General features: G+C 41.7%; 1 protein-coding gene across 2 annotated transcripts in view; it reads right to left on the reverse strand.

Moving 5' to 3' along the window:
• The window catches only part of ZMYND12 (zinc finger MYND-type containing 12), a 34806-nt gene that overhangs the window by 12527 nt on the left and 2818 nt on the right, over positions 1-19461 (reverse strand). For both annotated transcript variants that reach the window (XM_060398713.1, XM_060398670.1), the window contains exons 2-3: positions 10115-10256; positions 8488-8659 (exon numbers count right to left, since the gene is read on the reverse strand). In XM_060398713.1, the coding sequence (XP_060254696.1) occupies positions 8488-8659; positions 10115-10177 (235 nt within the window). In that variant the 5' untranslated portion in view covers positions 10178-10256. The remainder of the gene's footprint in view (positions 1-8487; positions 8660-10114; positions 10257-19461) is intronic.

Consider the following 19461-nt stretch of genomic DNA (forward strand, 5'->3'; position numbering starts at 1 on the left):
TGGCCTTGTGAGGATACACAAGAGAAGGCAGCTGTCAACAAGTTAGGAATTGGATTCTTACCAGATGCCAGCTCTGTTGGCACCTTGATCTTGAACTTGTAGCCTCCAGAACTATGAGAAATAAATGTTTGTTTAAACCACCCAGTCTATGGTATTCTTTTTTATCAACCAAGCTAAGATAGAAAAGCCTAAGCTAGGCTTGGAAGATGAATATGTTTTCCAGATAGTTAAAGAGAAGAGGGCATCCCAGGCAGAATGAACACATATGCAAAGCCTAGAGATATGAAGTAGTATGCTGTGTTTAGAGAATTATACGTTGGTCTGTGAAGCCAGAGCACAAAGTGTAAGGGATCGAGTGGCAGGAAATGAGAGGAAAGAGGTAGGCAGGGCACAGATCATGGAGGGCTTAGTAAGTCATGCCAAGAAGCTTGCTGCATGTGGATAAAAATTAGAGGATTTTCAGAAAGGGAGAAAGAACTGGATTTAGATGTAGAAGAATCCTCTGGAACTATGTGGAGGAGAGACCAGAGGGGAAGAGGAAGAGTAAACACTCATCCAAAGGCTTTTGAAATAGTTCCAGCAAGTACTTGAAGCCAGAACTAAGGCAGTGAATATGGATGGAGGAAATAAAACAGACATTTAGGAGCTAGAATGATTTTGGTGGTTAACCATATCACATGGTGAAGTGAAAGTCACCTTTATTTCTGATAGTCAGATATGCTCGACACTTAAACCTTTTTTGTTTAGCTGTAAAGATATGTAACAGTTTCCTGCCTACCTGCTTGCCTCCTAGGGAGACTGTGAGAACTGAGCAGAAAACTACTCTGAGAGCATCTGCAGAGCAGGACGCACGACCTCACATGGAATGAAGTATTCCACGTGCTGAAAGCTGCAGGAGAAACGGTATCAGCAAAGAGTCGGAAGATGAGGACCCAGGCCCCTCCAAAGTCAGCCTTCTGTTCTTGGCACTTCCTCCCAGGCATGCTTCATATGTAAGCACTGCTTTATTCTAGTTGTAATCATACAGCACTGAATTACTGGAGGAGAGGTGAGGAAGAAGCAGTCAACAAGAAGCAGCAAGTAATTTTGCCTGAGTGATGCTCACACTGAAATAGGAAAACATTAGAATCGAGAAGCCTTGGCCCAGGATCCTGGCTCATGTTAATTAAATAGGCAAGTCACATTTTCCAACTGGATTTTGTCTAGAAATTAAGAGCTTTAGACTGAGGCCTTCTCAAATTCAAAGAAGCAAATGACTCTTAGCTAAGAGTTTGCGTACATATGTACTCAGTCATTAAGTCATGACCGACTCTTTGGAACCCCATGGACTATAGCTCGCCAGGCTCCTCTGTCTATGGGATTTTCCAGGCAAGAATACTGGAGTGTCTTGCCATTTCCTCCTCCAGGGGATCTTCTCAGCCCAGGGATCGAACCTGCGTCTCCTGCAGTGGCAGGCAGATTCTTCACTGAGCCACCTGGGAAATCTAGCTAAGATGTTTAAGCTCAGGAAAAGATTGGTAGACGGTATTGATATCTATTGAAAATTAAACTTTTTCATGTCCAGTTCTCATTTACAGAGATATTGCTGGAAAAGGAAGGCCCCTAGGACAAGCTGAACCACATCTAAACAAGGATCAGTACCAAAGGAAAAAGGGTATGTGCGAGAAAAAAAAGGACATGCCTGAAAATTCAGAGAGCAGGATATAATGAGGTGAGCAGATCAAACTGTGACAAGCAGGTCGGAATTAAGACTGTGACCCATGAGTGGGTGAGCTCAGGCATGCCCTCCTCCATACAGCGCTTACCTAGAGGGGTGCAGGGAGAGAGCGGAGGTAACAGAAACATCAGGAAGGGAGACTATCAGTTCAGTTCAGTCACTCAGTTGTGTCCAACTCTTTGTGACCCCATGAATCGCAGCACGCCAGGCCTCCCTGTCTATCACCATCTCCCGGAGTTCACTCAGACTCATGTCCATCGAGTCCGTGATGCCATCCAGCCATCTCATCCTCTGTTGTCCCCTTCTCCTCCTGCCCCCAATCCCTCCCAGCATCAGAGTCTTTTCCAGTGAGTCAACTCTTCGCGTGAGGTGGCCAAAGTACTGGAGCTTCAGCTTCAGCATCATTCCTTCCAAGGAAATCCCAGGGCTGATCTCCTTCAGAATGGACTGGTTGGATCTCCTTGCAGTCCAAGGGACTCTCAAGAGTCTTCTCCAACACCACAGTTCAAAAGCATCAATTCTTTGGCACTCAGACTTCTCCACAGTCCAACTCTCACATCTACACATGACTACTGGAAAAAACCATAGCCTTGATTAGACGGACCTTTGTTGGCAAAGTAATGTCTCTGCTTTTGAATATGCTATCTAGGTTGGTCATAACTTTCCTTCCAAGGAGTAAGCGTCTTTTAATTTCATGGCTGCAGTCACCATCTGCAGTGATTTTGGAGCCCCCCAAAATAAAGTCTGACACTGTTTCTACTGTTTTCCCATCTATTTCCCATGAAGTGATGGGACCAGATGCCATGATCTTCATTTTCTGAATGTTGAGCTTTAAGCCAACTTTTTCACTCTCCTCTTTCACTTTCATCAAGAGGCTTTTTAGCTCCTCTTCACTTTCTGCCATAAGGGTGGTGTCATCTGCATATCTGAGGTTATTGATATTTCTTCCAGCAATCTTGATTCCAGCTTGTGTTTCTTCCAGTCCAGCGTTTCTCATGATGTACTCTCCATATAAGTTAAATAATCAGGGTGACAATATACAGCCTTGATGTACTCCTTTTCCTATTTGGAACCAGTCTGTTGTTCCATGTCCAGTTCTGACTGTTGCTTCCTGGCCTGCACACAGATTTCTCAAGAGGCAGGTTAGGTGGTCTGGTATTCCCATCTCTATCCTACAGGGCAATTTTCAGAGTATACGCAGTAGAGAGAAAGGATGGCCAGTTAAGGAACAGTGGTACTTGTCTCAAGGAGGAGACAGCAGGCTTACATTGGGTTGTGGCAGATCCGAGAGATATTATAGTGGAAGATTTTGCAGGACTTGGTGCTGAAAGTAAAGAAGCCCAGAATAAAAGTCACGGATGATTCAAAGGTGTGGCTGGGAAACACCCAGGGGAAGAAAAGGGAATCAGCGTTTAATGAGGGCCTGCCTCATGCTATGCCTTCCACTGGCCTTCCACCAGGAGAGGCCACCTGCCTCTGTGATAACATCTGCAAACAACCCTGCAAAAGAAATATAAGAGGAGGAAACTGCATGCCTTCAGTTAATCTAAGTTCATCAGATCTGTCCAGTGTCTACCAGTCTGCCAGATGCTCATTGCATGCTGCAGTCCTGACCTTAAGGAGTTTACAGTCCAGTGAAATCATTACACAATAAAGAAAGAAAAAGTGAAGTGCTAGGAAGGAAATTAGCAGCTGCTGCTGTTAAGTCACTTTAGTCGTGTACAGTTATCAAAAAGGGCAGGGAGAAACCTACTTTGGATGATTACGGGAGACATCTCTTAGAAGGTGGTGTTTAAGCAGATGCCTGAAGTTTGAACGGAATCAGCCATGTAAGAGGGAGAAACAAGCATTCCAGGCAATGTGTAAGAGAGCCCTAAGGTAAGAAAAAGCTTAATGACTGGGATCCCACAACTAGTGAGGAGATGAAATTTAAACGTAGGTTTTCCCAGTTCCAAAGTGCTGGCTAGAGGGAGGGAAGATGAATAAAGTGGCTCCTCTTTGAAGTGTTACTGAAAATGTCATTTTCCAGCGGGTTAAAATTTCAAAGTTTTCCTTAAAAAAAGAAAAGATGAATGCCCATAATTTTTCCACTCCAGTCTGGAGGAATCTCTAAGATGGGAGAGGAATGTGGGGTGGGGGTGGGTGGGACATGATTTATTTAGACTTTCAAAAAGGTTGGCAAGGTTATAAATCAGTAATGGTGGGAGTTATAATGAAACCTTCCATCTCGATAGCACTCTCCTGCTTGCAAAGCACTTTCGTGTTCGTTACACACAAATTCATTTGATCCTCAAAACAGTCCTGTGAAGAGGACTCAGGTTCAACAAATGCTTACATAGTTCCCATTTAGGTGTCAGGTCCGGTGAGAGGGTTTTTGAGTGCCTTCTCTACACTAAGTACTGTTCTGGATGTAAAGACACTATGATGAGTAAGAACATACACAGCCCCAGTTCTCCCTGAACTTATGGTCTATTGCAGGAGAGGGACTTGAATTAAATAAGCTCATCAACAGTGTTGTTCTTGTTTAATTGCTAAGTCGTGTCAGACTCTTTTGCAACCCCATACACTGTAGCTTGCCAGGTTTCTCTGTCCATGGAACTTCCCAGGCAAGAAAAATGGAATGGGCCGTCATTTCCTTCTCCAGGGGATTTTTCCAACCCAGGGATCCACCTCGCATCTCCTGCATTGGCAGGCAGATTCTTTACCACTGAGCCACCACGGAAGCCCCATCAACAAATGCATAATTATTATCAAGGTAAGTGCCCAGAAAAAAAGAAAGATGTTTCTAACTGCATACACAGAGAAAGAGAATCAACTCGGTCTAGGAGCTTGGGAAAGGGTTCTAGATGGCAGTGGTGACTCAAGCTGAGCCTGAAGGATGAATAAGAGTTAGTCAGGTGAGGGAGAGAGGAGGAGAAGTGGGGAGAGTAGCTAGAGAAGAACCTTCTAGAACAAGGAGGCATTGCAGTGCCAACGAGAGAAGGCCAATACAACTGAAAGGGAGAGAGAAGATGAGAGGTGAGGTAAGAGAATTCAGAAAGGCTGGACCAAGCATGGGCTCATAGGTTGCTTTAGGAACTTGGTCTTTATTTATTGGAGTGAGTTGGTCATATTTTGTTTAGAGACCAGATTAGAGGGAGGCCAGGGAAGATTGCAGAAGCCAGTTGGTAGGGAGTAATTCAGGGAGAGATGATAGGATTTAGGCTAGGGTGACTTTTCCAATATTCCATAGCTAGTCAGTGTCAGAGATAAACAGTCTAGGCTGTATTTCCTTGTCCAGTGGTCTTCCACTATTTATGGAGGAGGGACAGGCCAGAATGGAGAGTCGGACCAAAGCAGGGTAAAAAGGGTATTCTTGAAGCTAAGTGGCCTGGGATGAAGAGTCAGAGTGCAAACCAGTGAGGAGGGGCTCCATGCAGAAGAGGCATCCCAGAATAAGAAGTCAGAGCCCACAAGAGGAGAGGAGGGCATCTGCCAGGGGAAAGAATAGGATTAGAGATGGGAGGTCAACTCATACAGCGTAACAGATTAAATATATAGATACATCAGGGAAAATGGAAGCCAACATTCTCACCGTCAGAGAAGGGAACTACAAATATAAAACTGGAGAAAATGAGATTGAACCCTGTGGATTTAAATGTAGTCCTAGGGACCCAAGATCATATATAGATACAGATGTAGAGAGAGAGATAAAGAGATTTAGAAAAAATGGGTATAGACATATACACATTCAGTTCAGTTCAGTCGCTCAATCGTGTCCAACTTTGCAACCGCATGAACCACAGCACTCCAGGCCTCCCTGTCTATCACCAGCTCCCAGAGTTTACCTAAACTCATGTGCATCAAGTCAGTGATGCCATCCAGCCATCTCATCCTCGGTCGTCCCCTTCTCCTCCTGCCCCCAATCCCTCCCAGCATCAGGGTCTTTTCCAATGAGTGAACTCTTCACATGAGGTGGCCAAAGTATTGGAGTTTCAGCTTCAGCATCAGTCCTTCCAGTGAACAACTAGGACTGATCTCCTTTAGGATGGACTGATTGGATCTCCTTGCAGTCCAAGGGACTCACAAGAGTCTTCTCCAACACCACAGGTCAAAAGCATCAACTCATATACACATTATCATACATATATTTCCTAATTCTGTCCACTGAGAAGCCTGGGAATAGCCATACCTCACTAGGAATGAGTATGTCTAGTGCACAATTCACGGCTTCTAAATTCCATTTTCCACTAAAAGAAATCAGGGCTCCTTGCAGGTAGGTTCCAGAAAGTAGGAAAATTGATCAAAGAACAATGTGGAGGGAATTCCCTGGGCAGTTCAGTGGTTCAGTGCTAATGGGGGACTTCTCTGATGGCTCAGATAGTAAAGAATCTGCCTGTAATGCAGGAGACCCTGATTCAATTCCTGGGTCAGGAAGATCCCCTGGAGAAAGGCATGGCAACCCACTCCAATACTCCTGCCTGAAAAACCCTGTGGATAAAAGAGCCGGGTGAGCTACAGTCCATGGGTTGCAAAGAATCGGACACTGCTGAGCAACTAACACTTTCATTTTCACTTTCCAGCGCTAATGGATTCCATGCTTTCTCTGCTGAGGGCACAGGTTCTATCTCTGGTCAGGGAACTAAGATCCTGCAAGCCTCCCAGCCACATACACGCACACATACACAACTTCCCAAAAAACAAACAAGAAAGAAAGAAAGAGAACAATGAGGATGTGTCAAGGAAACACAGAAGCCAGTGTGATGGGCTGCCACTTGCCAAATCAAGGACAGTTTGAACATCAAATTAAAGATACTAATGGATTGTAACCCATTAAATAAAATAGGAAAACAAAGGTCTATGGTGATATAAATAAATATATTCACTGAAAGTTTGTTGAGGAATGGGATATTTATATAGTTTAAAATACCTCTCTATAACTTATCGATTGCAAAGAGAGGAAAGAGTAACTTTACAGAGAAGAAGCCTGACAGATACCACCTTAATAAAGTAACTTGAACATCATCAATAATGGAACAAACTAAAAACATGTGCCAACTTCTAGGGTGGGATGAGAAGAATACAGCCTCACTTCTGTGATATTCCTGCCAAAGACACATCACCTGAGTCCCGTCATGAAGAAACATCAGAAACACTCAAATTGAAGGACATTTTACAAAATAATTGGCCTTTAATCTTTAAAAGTGTCAACATGGTAAACATCAAAGAAAGCTTGAGAATAGTTTCTCAAGCTTTCTGGAATAGTTTCCAGAATGAAGGAGACTAAAGAGCCAAGGCAACAAATTGAGACTGTGATTCTGGGCTCTGTCCTTTTGCTATAAAAATGTGATTGAGACAATTGGAAAAAGCTGAATGGGGTCTGCTTAATAGTTAATCGTCGATAATGACTGTACTGTGGTTACGAAGGAGACATCTTTGTAGGAAATGCACAGTGAAGTAGTCAAGGCATAGGGTGTCAGGTAAGCTGCTTAGGGGGAAAGTCTTTTACAGTATTTCCAACAGTTTTACTTTTTTAAAAGCTTTTTTTTAAAAAAAAATAATGGCTGCTGAGATATACAAAGCAGTAGTACAGTACTGAAGGCAAAAGGAGAAGAGGGCAGCAGAGGATGAGATGGTTAGATAGCATCACCAACTCAGTGGACATGAACCTGAGCAAACTCGAGGAGATAGTGGAGCACAGACGAGCCTGGCATGCCACAGTCCCTGAGGTCACAAAGAGTCAGAAATGAGACTTAGCAACTGAACAACAAACAGTGCCTAAAATGCTGTAGACGCTCAAAAATGTTCATTCCCCTTGAAAATGCTAATTCTCCCCTTGTAGTAACCACCATGTGTGCTAAGTCTGTGCTCGCTGCTCTCAGAATCGCCTCTCCCATCAGTAGGAGCAGGTTCCTAACTTTGTTTGAACTGAGTGACTCCAACACAAAGGTAGACACAGATGGATACCACACTCGAGCTGAGTCAACACAATTCCTTTTTTCGGGAATTTAACATTGGAAATTAGATGCGACTTAGTTTCCATTACCCACCTTGAACCTGGAGGATGTGTAAATTCAATGTAAATTCAGCTACATAGGATATTTTGAGGTAGCTGTCTTCTGCAGTAAGCAGAGGGTAGAAAAAGCTTGTCTGCAGAGATGGAAAATAAAGCAGAATGCAGAGAGAAACAGAGACAAGACCCAAGAGAGAGAAACAGCACTAGCCTTGGCTTCTTATAGCATTCAGAGTCTAGTATCTCACAAAGCCTCCCTTCCTTTAGGACACTCCAGCATCCTAATAAATTTCCTCCTTTTGCTAAGGCCAGCTAGCATGGATATGAGTCAGTTATAACCAAAAGTCCATGACATCTCCTTCCCCACCTTGTGCCAAATTTTACAGCAATCCTGTTCTTCCACAAAATGTGTCTTGGTGCTATTGCCAGAGCTGGACATTTTGGCCATTAATATGACCCAATATGGACTTAGCTGGTGGCTCAGCAGTAAAGAATCCGCCTACAATGCAGGAGATTGCCTGCAATGCAGAAGATGTGGATTTGATCCCTGGGTTGGGAAGATCCTCTGGAAAAGGAAATGGCAACCCACTCCAGTATTCCCGCCTGGAAAATCCCATGGACACAGGAGACTACAGTTCTGTAGTCTCTGTAGCCCCTGTGGGCTACAGGTCATGGGGTCACAAGAGTTGGGCAGGACTTAGTTACTAAACCACCACCATCATGACTCAATATAGCACTTCTTCCTGGTTCCAGGGGGTCTCTAGTCAGCTTCACTTACCAAGGCTGGCTTCAGCCAACAGCAAGTAAGCAGGCACCAGCTCAACTGAACTCAGGCCGTGCACATTCATGCGAAAGCGAAGAGAGTGCAAAGCTGCTGGGACAGCATCTTCATGTTTTCCTTCAAAGATGTATTTCTGGGCAACGGTGTAGCAGAGTTCAATCAAATGCTTCTGCGGAAGAAAAAATGAGGCTATCTGAGACATCTAAGGGTAAAAGGTAATGGTGGTTATAGGTACCCCTGGAGATAAGGGCAACACCTAACGACCTGGTCAAGAGCCCATAGTGAGCCTGCCCACATTGAGGTGGACTTGAGACCCAAAGTAGGTGATTAGAAAGGAAAACTCTGGACTGTGAGTTCCTGTGAGGATCCAAGGTCCAGAGACAAGGATCTTTTCATCATAGGTCAGTACTTGGTATAAATGAGTGCTCAATATAAAATTATTAAATGAATATTATTATGTTCTTAATAAAATTTTAGTTTAGCAAAACTGTAATGTTTCAGGACAGTTTAAAACTTTCTGCCTTTCTGAGTTAATTTTGAGACAAACATATTTTTCCTTCTGGAATTATCCTGTTTAGCTAATATTAGAAATAACTTTGACTCTGCATCATTCTAAGGCCACTCTCAAAGTGTCACTATACTAAAATCAATGAATCTTTTGTTTTGAGATTTATGGCTTATAAAGCATGATTTTCTTTTCAGAATAACTGAGATGCTATCAATGCCATAATAATAATTTTCCCAATCTCCTTTATTTATTAACCAGTATATTCATACATCATTTCTTGACCTTCTGCTATGCGCCTAGGCTCTTATCACAATACTTAGCATGTTAGGGAGCTATGGCTGAATTTTGTAACTCCAAAATTCCTAAGTTTTTTTAAAGATTTTTTTTTATGTGGACCATTTTTATAGCCTTTATTGAATTTGTTACAATATTGCTTCTGTTTCACACTTTGGTTTTTTGGCCACGAGGCATGCAGGAACTTCGTTCCCTGACCAGGGATCGAACATGCACCTCCTGCACTGAGAGGCAAAGTCTTAACAAATGGACCACCAGAGAAGTCCCCAAAATTCATATGATGAAGCCCTAACCTCTAGTACCTCAGAATGGGACTGCATTTGGAGACAGGGCTTTTTAAAGAGGCAATCAAATTAAAATGAGGTAATGGGGTATCTCCTAATCCAATCTAGTGGTGGCCTTATTAGGGGAGGAAATTTGGACACGAGGGATGTGTGCACACAGAGGAAAGACCGCAGGAGGACACAGCAAGAAGGCGGCTGTCTGCAAGCCAAGGGGAGAGGCCTCAGAAGAAATCAACCCTGTGGACAACCTACTGTTGATCTTGGACTTCCAGCCTCCAGAACGGTGAGAAAATAAATTTCTGTTGTTCAAGCCCCCCATCAGTGGTACTTGGTTACGGCAGCAGCTCTAGGAAACTGATACTGCAGTGATTCAGCAAATTTGTGGACGACTGACTGAATGGAATTGAGGGCATAAAGACATAAAACCACACCTCTGCCTTCAGAGGTTGCAGCTCAGCGGCCTTGCACAGTCCGCCCTTTCACTGGGGCCGCTGTGCTGCACCCCTGGCCTAAACCTGCAGCGCCCCACAGGCCCTACCTGCCGCTGCTGCAGCTGCTGCAGGCCGTGCTGCCGCTCTTCCTCCGAGTTGCAGAAGGGCATGGAGGTGCGCAGGGGAATCAGGAGCTGACAGATCTTCTCGTGGATGCTGCCCCAATCAGCTCTTTGATGGGCCACACCACTGACAACGGAAACGCAACTTCATTATCCCTGCCTTGGGCTTGACTGCAGATTCTCCTGGCCCTATTGCTGGCCGGGCCCTAGGGACTAGAACAGTAAGCTCAGCACAGACCAGGCAGGGAGCCCAAAGCCACTTCTGACACCAATTGCTCTTCCTTCACATGGTAATTGGGTGGTATAAAGACCAGGGGTGTGTGGGAGGAGTGGTGGGAGGATATTTCTGCAGGCCATTAGGTGGTGATGCTGTGGCTATTCTGCTTTTCTTCTTCATTAGTAACAACAAAGACAACGTTAACACTGTATTGGTCTAAGGTCATTTTCAAAATATCTGAACACTGAAGCTGATGAATTTAAGGATCTTTTTCTTAGGGAAAGGAGAGAGCCTCTCATGAGACTCTAGGAGACACTTTCCTTACAGCTGGGGCATAGCTGGGGCATGGCTGGGAAGAGCACCATTTGCAGTCTTCTGTGCTCCGGGGCAGCGGTCTGGGGTAGAGGGGCATTTGCATAAAACACACTGTGAATATCCTCCAATCCTAGCAGTGCAACAGGTGGTCTCACAAGTAACTGTTCAACTTTTTGCAAAGAAGCAAACAAACAAAAAAAACATTTTTTAAAGGTAAGGAAGCATGGGCATGGAGAGTAAGTAGCTACTCTACGCCTGTATTCCAAAGCCAGTATGTTTTAGCTCTCCAGAGAAAAGCACTGTGACAGTTTAGTTTACAGCTTTTCTGACTGTTTTATGTGCATATTTAATATTTTTTAAACACTTAATTGGACAGCACAAATATAGAACGTTTGCATCACTACAGACACATTCTATTGGAGAGCACTTCGACAGACAGTCCACTCCCATTCCTTTTATTTTTTTAAACGGCCACACCACGCAGCCAGCAGGATCTAAATTCCCCAACCAAGGAAAGCGCCGCTGGGCCACCAGAGCCCAGGGAAGGGACAGGGAAAGTAACAAACCACTGGACCACTAGGAAATTCCCTCCCATTCCTTACACAATTTCCTCTATGAATGACTCCTGTTGCAGTGAAAAGGAAAAAGAGGAATGAGTTTTTCTTTCACTTCCTTGAGAATAAAGCAGAAAAAGAGAACAGTGAGCAGGCCTGAACATTCCTAGTTTTTATTGCAATTGTTCCTAATCTGTAATCTGTAACTGTTTCCTGTTCTGGCCCTTAACTCTGCACCTCATGCGAAAAGTTGACTCATTGGGAAAGACTCTGATGCTGGGAGGGATTGCGGGCAGGAGGAAAAGGGGACGACAGAGGATGAGATGGCTGGATGGCATCACTGACTTGATGGACGTGAGTCTGAGTGAACTCCGGGAGTTCGTGATGGACAGGGAGGCCTGGTGTGCTGCGATTCATGGGGTCGCAAAGAGTCGGACACAACTGAGTGACTGAACTGAACTAAACTCTGCAGGTGACTGCAGCTATGAAATCCATGAAATTAAGACGCTTGCTCCTTGGAAGAAAAGCTATGACAAATGTAGACAGCATGTTAAACGTAGACAGTGTTTGTCATCACTTTGCTGACAAAGGTCTATATAGTCAAAGCTATGGTTTTTCCAGTAGTCACATGTACAGATGTGAGAGAGTTGTGTGAGGACCATAAAGAAGGCTAAGCACTGAAGAACTGATGTCATTGAACTGTGATGTTGGAGAAGACTCCTGAGAGTCCCTTGGACTACAAGGAGATCAAACCAGTCAATCCTAAAGGAAATCAGCCCTGAATATTCAATGGAAGGACTGATGCTGAAGCTGAAGCTCCAATACTTTGGCCACGTGATGCAAAGAGTTGACTCATTGGAAAAGACTCTGATGCTGGGAAAGACTGAGGGCAGAAGAAGAGGGTGACAGAGGATGAGATGATTGGATGGCATCATCAACTCAATAGCCTTGAGTCTGAACAAACTCAAGGAGATAGTGAAGGACAGGGAAACCTGGCATGCTGCAGTCCATGGGGTCACAAAGAGTCACACATGACTGAGCAACTGAACAACACACCACCATATACAAAATAGACTCAAAATGGACATAAGACCAGAAACCAAAAAGCTCCTAGAGGAAAACAGGCTGAATACTCGCTAACATAAATTGTAAAAATATTTTTCTTTGGATCTGTTTCCTAAAGCAAAGGAAATAAAAGCAAAAATAAACAAATGAGACCTAACGATACTTACAAGCTTTTGCACAGCAAAGGAAGCTATTGACGAAATTAAAATACAACCTAATGAAGAGAAGAAAATATTTACAAATTACGTGACCAATAGGGGATCCCAGCCCAGGGATCGACCCCAGGTCTCCCACGTTGCGTGCAGACGCTTTACCATCTGAGCCACCAGGGAAGCCCAGTAAGGGGTTACTATCCATCATATGTAAATAACTCAAACAATTGAACATCAAAAAACAAACAACCCAATTTAAAAATAGGCAGAGGAGCTGAGTAGATATATTTCCAAAGAGGACATCAGTTCAGTTCAGTTCAGTCGCTCAGTCGTGTCTGACTCTTTGCGACCCCATGAATTGCAGCACACCAGGCCTCCCTGTCCATCACCAACTCCCGGAGTTCACCCAAACTCACGTCCATCGAGTCGGTGATGACATCCAGCCATCTCATCCTCTGTTGTCTCCATCTCCTCCTGCCCCCAATCCCTCCCAGCATCAGTGTTTTCCAGTGAGCCAACTCTTCACATGAGGTGGCCAACGTACTGGAGTTTCAGCTTTAGCATCATTCCTTCCAAAGAACACCCAGGACTGATCTCCTTTAGAATGGACTGGTTGGATCTCCTTGCAGTCCAAGGGACTCTCAAGAGTCTTTGCCAACACCACAGTTCAAAAGCATCAATTCTTTGGCACTCAGCTTTCTTCACAGTCCAACTCTCACATCCATACATGACTACTGGAAAACCATAGTCTTGACTAGACAGAACTTTGTTGGCAAAGTAATGTCTCTGCTTTTCAAGATGCTATCTAGGTTGGTCATAACTTTTCTTCCAAGGAGTAAGCGTCTTTTAATTTCATGGCTGCAGTCACCATCTGCAGTGATTTTGGAGCCCCCCAAAATAAAGTCTGACACTGTTTCCACTGTTTCCCCATCTATTTGCCATGAAGTGATGGGACCAGATGCCATGATCTTAGTTTTTTGAATGTTGAGCTTTAAGTTTAGTCAAAGCTATGGTTAAAGAGGACATGCAGATGGCCAATAGGCAGATGAAAAGATACTCAATATTGTTAATCATTCAGTTCAGTTCAGTCGCTCAGTCGTGTCCAACTCTTTGCAACCCCATGGACTGTAGCATGCCAGGCCTCCCTGTCCATCACCAACTCCCAGAGTTAACTCAAAATCATGTCCATTGAGTTGGTGATGCCATCCAACCACCTTATCCTCTGTCACCCCCTTCTCCTCCTGCCTTCAATCTTTCCCAGCATTAGGGTCTTTTCTGAGGAGTCAGTTCTTCACGTTAAGTGGCCAAAGTATTGAGTTTCAGCTTCAGTATCAGTCCTTCCAATTAATATTAAGGACTGATTTCCTTTAGGATGGACTGGTTGGATCTCCTTGCAAGCCAAGGGATTCTCAAGAGTCTTCTCCAGCACTGCAGTTCAAAAGCATCAATTTTTCAGCACTCAGCTTTCTTTATAGCCCAACTCTTACATCCATACATGACTACTGGAAAAACAATAGCTTTGACTAGACAGACCTTAGTTAAATGTAAATCAAAACAGCAGTGAGATATCACCTCACACCTGTCCAAATGGCTGTCATCAAAAAAGAACACAAATAACTAATGTTGGCAAGGATATGGAGAAAAGGGAAACTTATACACTGTTAGTAGAAACGTAAATTGGTATAGCCACTGTGGAAAATGGTATGGAAAATTCAAAAAACTAAAAAATAGAGTTACTATATGACCCAGCAATTCTACTCCTGGGTATATACCCAGAAACTTTCATTTGAAAAGATACATGCATATATATATACACATATATATATATATACATATGTATATATATACATGCACACACACACACACACACACATATACTTCCCAGGTGGTGATAGTGGTAAAGAACCCACTTGCTAATCAATTCAGGAGATGTAAAGAGACAGGATTTGATCCTTGGGTTGAGAAGAGCCCCTGGAGGAGGGCATGGTAACCCACTCCAGTATTCCTGCCTGGAGAATCCCATGGACAGGAGCCTGGCAGGTATACACACACACACACACACACACACACACACACACACACACACACACACACACACACACAGGAATACTACTTAGTTAAAAAGAATGTAATTTTGCCAATTGTAGCAATATGGATGGATTTGGAAGGTATTATGCTAAGTGAAATAAGTCAGAAAAAAAATATGATAAGATGTCAATTATATGTGGAATCTAAAAAATACAAAACTAGTGAATATAACAAGAAAGAAGCAGAGGCACGGATATAGAGAACAAACTAGCGGTTATCATTAGGGAGAGGGGAGGGGGGACAATATAGGAGTATGTAGTTAAGACGAACAAACTATTATGTATAAAATATGGTGCAAGGATATATTGTACAGTGCAGGGAATATAGCCAATATTTTATAGTAACTATAAATGGACTATAACCTTTAACACTATATTATACCGCTGGAACATATGTATTATTGTACATCAACTGTACTTCTATTTTAAAAAAAACTGAAAAAAAAAGAAAAGAAAATCTATTGACCACAGATGTATGTAGAATCTGCCTCCCAATTCAGGAGACATAAGAGACCCGGCTTCTTTCCTAGGGTTGGGAAGAACCCCTGCCAGGAGGGCATGGCAAGCCACTCCAGTATTCTTGCCTGGATAATTCTGTGGACAGAGGAACCTGGTGGGCTACAATCCATAGGGTCACAAAGAGTTGGACATGACTGAAGTGACTTAACATGCATAGATGGTATGTGCTTAGTTCTGGACTCTCAATTATATTCCATCAATCTATATGTCTATCCTTATGCCAGTATCACACTATATTTCTGTAGCTTTGCAGTAAATATTGAAATTGAGAAGTGTGAGTTTTCCAACTTTGCTCTTTTTTGAGATTGTTTTAGCTTTTTTAGGTCCCTTTCATTTTCATAGAAATTTTAGGATCAGAGTGCCCATTAAGGCAAAAATGATGGTTAGAATTTTTACAGGGATTGCATTGAATCTGTGGCAGTGGTGGTGGTGTAGTTGCTAAACTGTGTCTGATCTTGCAATGCCATAGACTACAGCTCACCAGGCTCCTTTGTCCACGGGATTTCTCAGGCAAGAATGCTGGAGAGGGTTGCCAGGTCCTTCTCCAGGGGATAATCCCCATCCAGGGATGGAAGCTGGGTCTCCTGCATTGCAGGTGGATTCTTTATCGACTGAGTCACCTGGGAAACTATTTCCTATTAAGTCTTCCTGTCTATGAATATGAAATATCTTTCCATTTATTTAGGTTTTGTTTTGTTTTATTCAACAACATTTTGTTTTTTTCCAGTGTATGTCTTTTACTTCTATGATTAAATTTATTCCTTTATTTAAAGTGCTATTGTAAGTAGAACCATTGTCTTAATTTCATTTTCAGATTGTGCCTTGCTACTGTACAGAAATATAGCTGATTTTTGCATATTGATTTTATATCCTATAACCTTGCTTTTTTGTGTGAGGGGTTTCTCTATATAAAGATCATACTTTTACTCCTTCATTTCCAAGCTGGATACTTTTTATTTCATTGTCTTCCCTAATTGCCCCAGCTAGAACCTCTAGTTCAATGTGGAAGAAAAGTAATGAAAGTGACATTCTTGCCTCATTTCTGATTTTAGAGGGGAAAACTTACTGTCTTCAACTATTATATATGATGTTACTGTTGTGTTTCTCCATGATGCTTTTATGGATAGTCTTTACCAAATTACAAAAGTTCATTTCTATTCCCATTTTTTTAGTGAAAGTCACTCAGTCATGTCCAACTCTTTGCAACCCCATGGACTATACAGTCCATGGAATTCTCCAGGCCATAATACCAGAGTGGATAGCCTCTCCCCTCTCCAGGGGATCTTCCCAACCCAGGGATTAAACCCAGGTCTCCCACATTGCAGGTAAATTCTTTACCAGGTGAGCCACATGGGAAGCCCAAGAATACTGTAGTGGGTAGTCTATCCCATCTCCAGCCAATCTTCCCAACCCAGGAATTTTGTTAAGTGTTTTTTATCATAAATGGAGTTGGATTTTGCCAAATGTTCCTGTATCTATTGAGATGATTATGTGATTTTTGTCCTTTATTCGATTAATGTCCTTTGTCCATTAATTTGATGATGTTGTATATTGATTGATACTTTTATGTTGAACCAACTTTGAATTCCTGGGAGAAATTCTGCTTGGTCATGATATATAATTCTTTTTATATTCTTCTGGATTTGGTCTGCTAGTATTTTGGAAAGGATTTCTGCATCTGTGTCATAAGAGGTATTGGTCTGTGGTTTTGATGATTTTCTCTGGTTTTGGTGTTAGGATAACACTGGCCTCATAAGACTAGTTGGAAACTATTCCCTCTTCTTCTAAATTTTTTAGAAGGGTTTGTGAAGAATTGTTAACGCTTCTTTAAATATTTGATGGAATTCACCAGTGAAATTGTTCTGGGCTTACTTCTTGAAAAGCTTTACAATTACTTAGCTAGATTTCTTTAATTATAGATCTACTCAGATATTATATTTATTCTTGAGTCAGTTTCAATAGTTTGTGTCTTATTAGGAATATATTTCACTAGGTTTTCAAATTTTTTGGCATACAATTGTATGTAGTATTCTCTTATAACTCCTATTTCTGCAAAGTTAGTAGCAATGTCTCCACTTTAATTTTCCGATTTTAGTAATTTGATTCTTCTTTTCTTGGTCTAGCTAAAGTCTTGTCAATTTCAACCATTTTAAACAATAAACTTTTGGTTTTGTTAATTCTGTTTATTATTTTCCTATTTTTTATTTCGCTGAGATGGTAGAGTCAGCCTGCAGTGTGGGAGACCCAGATTCGAACCCTGGATCAGGAAGATCCCCTGGAGAAGGAAATAGCAACCCACTCCAGTAGTATTCTTGCCTGGAAAATCCCGTGGATGAAGGAGCCTGGCAGGCTGCAGTGCATGGGGTCGCAAAGAGTTGGACACGACTGAGCAACTTCACTTCACTATTTTCCATTTCATTTATCTTTGCTGTAATCTGCACTATTTCCCTCCTTCTGCTAGTTTTGGGTTGATTTTGCTCTTCTTTCTCTTAGTTCTTAAAGTGTAGGACTAGGTTATTGATTTGCGATCTTCCTTCTTTTTTAGAGTATTTGTTTACAGCTATGAATTCCTTTCTAGGTACTGTTTTTACTGCATCCCATCAGTTTTAGTATGTTGTGTTTTTGTTCTCATTTCATTTCAAAGCATTTTTAAATTTCTCATGTGGTTTCTTCTTTGACCCACTGGTTGTTTGAGTGTAGTATTTCTATGTATTCATACATTTCCCAAATTTCCTTCTGTTTTAGACTAATTTCATTCCACTGTGGTTGAAGAACATATTTTATATATTTTCAATCCTTATAAATTTACTGAAATTCTTGCATGATATAATATTTGGTCTACCCTGGAGAATGTTCCACATGCATTTGAGAAGGATATATATTCTGTATTCTATAAATGTCTGTTAAGTCTATATTGTTGTTCATGTCATATTTCTTTGCTGATATTTTGTTTAGTTGTTTTATTCATTATTAAAAGGGGAGTTCTTCACTTCTATTGCCTATGATATACTTTTATTTAAAGGTGAGAAATTTGGCTGTTTGCTTTCATTTACACATACTCTAAAATAGGTAACAATAACTGAGGGCAGGGATTAGCAAAGCTTTTCTTGGGGCCAGATAGATAATCAATTTTGGGCTTTGAGAGCCATGTGGTCTCTGTTGCAACTACTCAACTCATTGTTGCATAAAAGCAGTCACTGTGCTCAAACACTCTCTTGCCTTCCTTTCTTCTGGGACAAAGAAATGAATAAAGTATTTGCTTTATAAACTGTGACAGCTCTCATACAAGTGACAAAAAGCATTTTAAAGGGTTTTTTGATAGAGAATTACTGTAAACAAATTAATAAAAGCACTTAACAGTCAGAATAAAGAAATAAGTGAGTTCCACAGAGTATTTATTAAATAGGGGCTTAGTGAGTAATTGTGTGAGCAATGGAAATATTAACTTACTTAACTGCCTGAACTTTTGTTCCACTGAGAGCATTTGCATATCTTGCCTTTCTAAAGAAAGGGAGCATATTTTATATATTTATGAGCTCTCTGCTTATTCTTCTGTATCATCCCTAACAGTTGTCACAGGGCCATGCATAAAGAAGGATTGAAAAAGTATGCATTCTAATCAGGGATCACGAGCAAATAGCTTGTGGGTTAGACATGTTTCGTTTGGCCATTACCATGTTTTTTAAACTGAAGTTGAAGACTGTTAGGCAGGGCCTGAATTCTCCAGTTCACCATAGATCCTACTATTGAAAACCACTTGACTGTTTTCTCTTCCTACACAGTGAGAGCATTTTTATTTGTGCCCCATTTGTTAAATGAAAGGAAAAATTATTGCAAATTACTCTTATCTCTATGCTACAACTTACTAACCTATACTACTAAAGCCTCTTTTACCTGTAATGTTGCAGTGTACTTTATAAAATTGCCTTCTCTTAAAAACGTCCTATTTCCTGGGAACATTCTCACAGTCCAAAACAGAATGATATGCACAAGATTACACAGAATGTAAAAAATAAATGAATTTATAGGAAAAGAACATAAGAAAATTCACCAAAACGTGAAGCTATTAATTATCTGGATTGTGAGGTTATGAATTATTTTTCATGTTTATATTTTGTATTGTATTATATATTGTATTCAGTAATTTCAAGTTTTCTGCACTGAGCATGAATTACATTTGCAATCAAAAAATTCTTTTGCAAAAAAAATAACTTTCACAAATTCAAGTTGACTTCCCTTCCTGATCTTTAAATTTGGAGTGAGGAAAAACAGTATCTATTGAGTGCCAACTTGATCTCAGGCATGGCACTAGATGCTTTACATTCAATCGTAAAAACTCTATAAGGGAGAACTAAAAGCCCTCATTTTTGAGATAGAGAACGACTATCACAGTTTTATTTTCTGGAAAAATCATGACCTCTCT

The sequence above is a fragment of the Ovis aries genome, chromosome 1 (genome assembly GCF_016772045.2).
Source record: "Ovis aries strain OAR_USU_Benz2616 breed Rambouillet chromosome 1, ARS-UI_Ramb_v3.0, whole genome shotgun sequence".
NCBI classification, from domain to species: domain Eukaryota; kingdom Metazoa; phylum Chordata; class Mammalia; order Artiodactyla; family Bovidae; genus Ovis; species Ovis aries.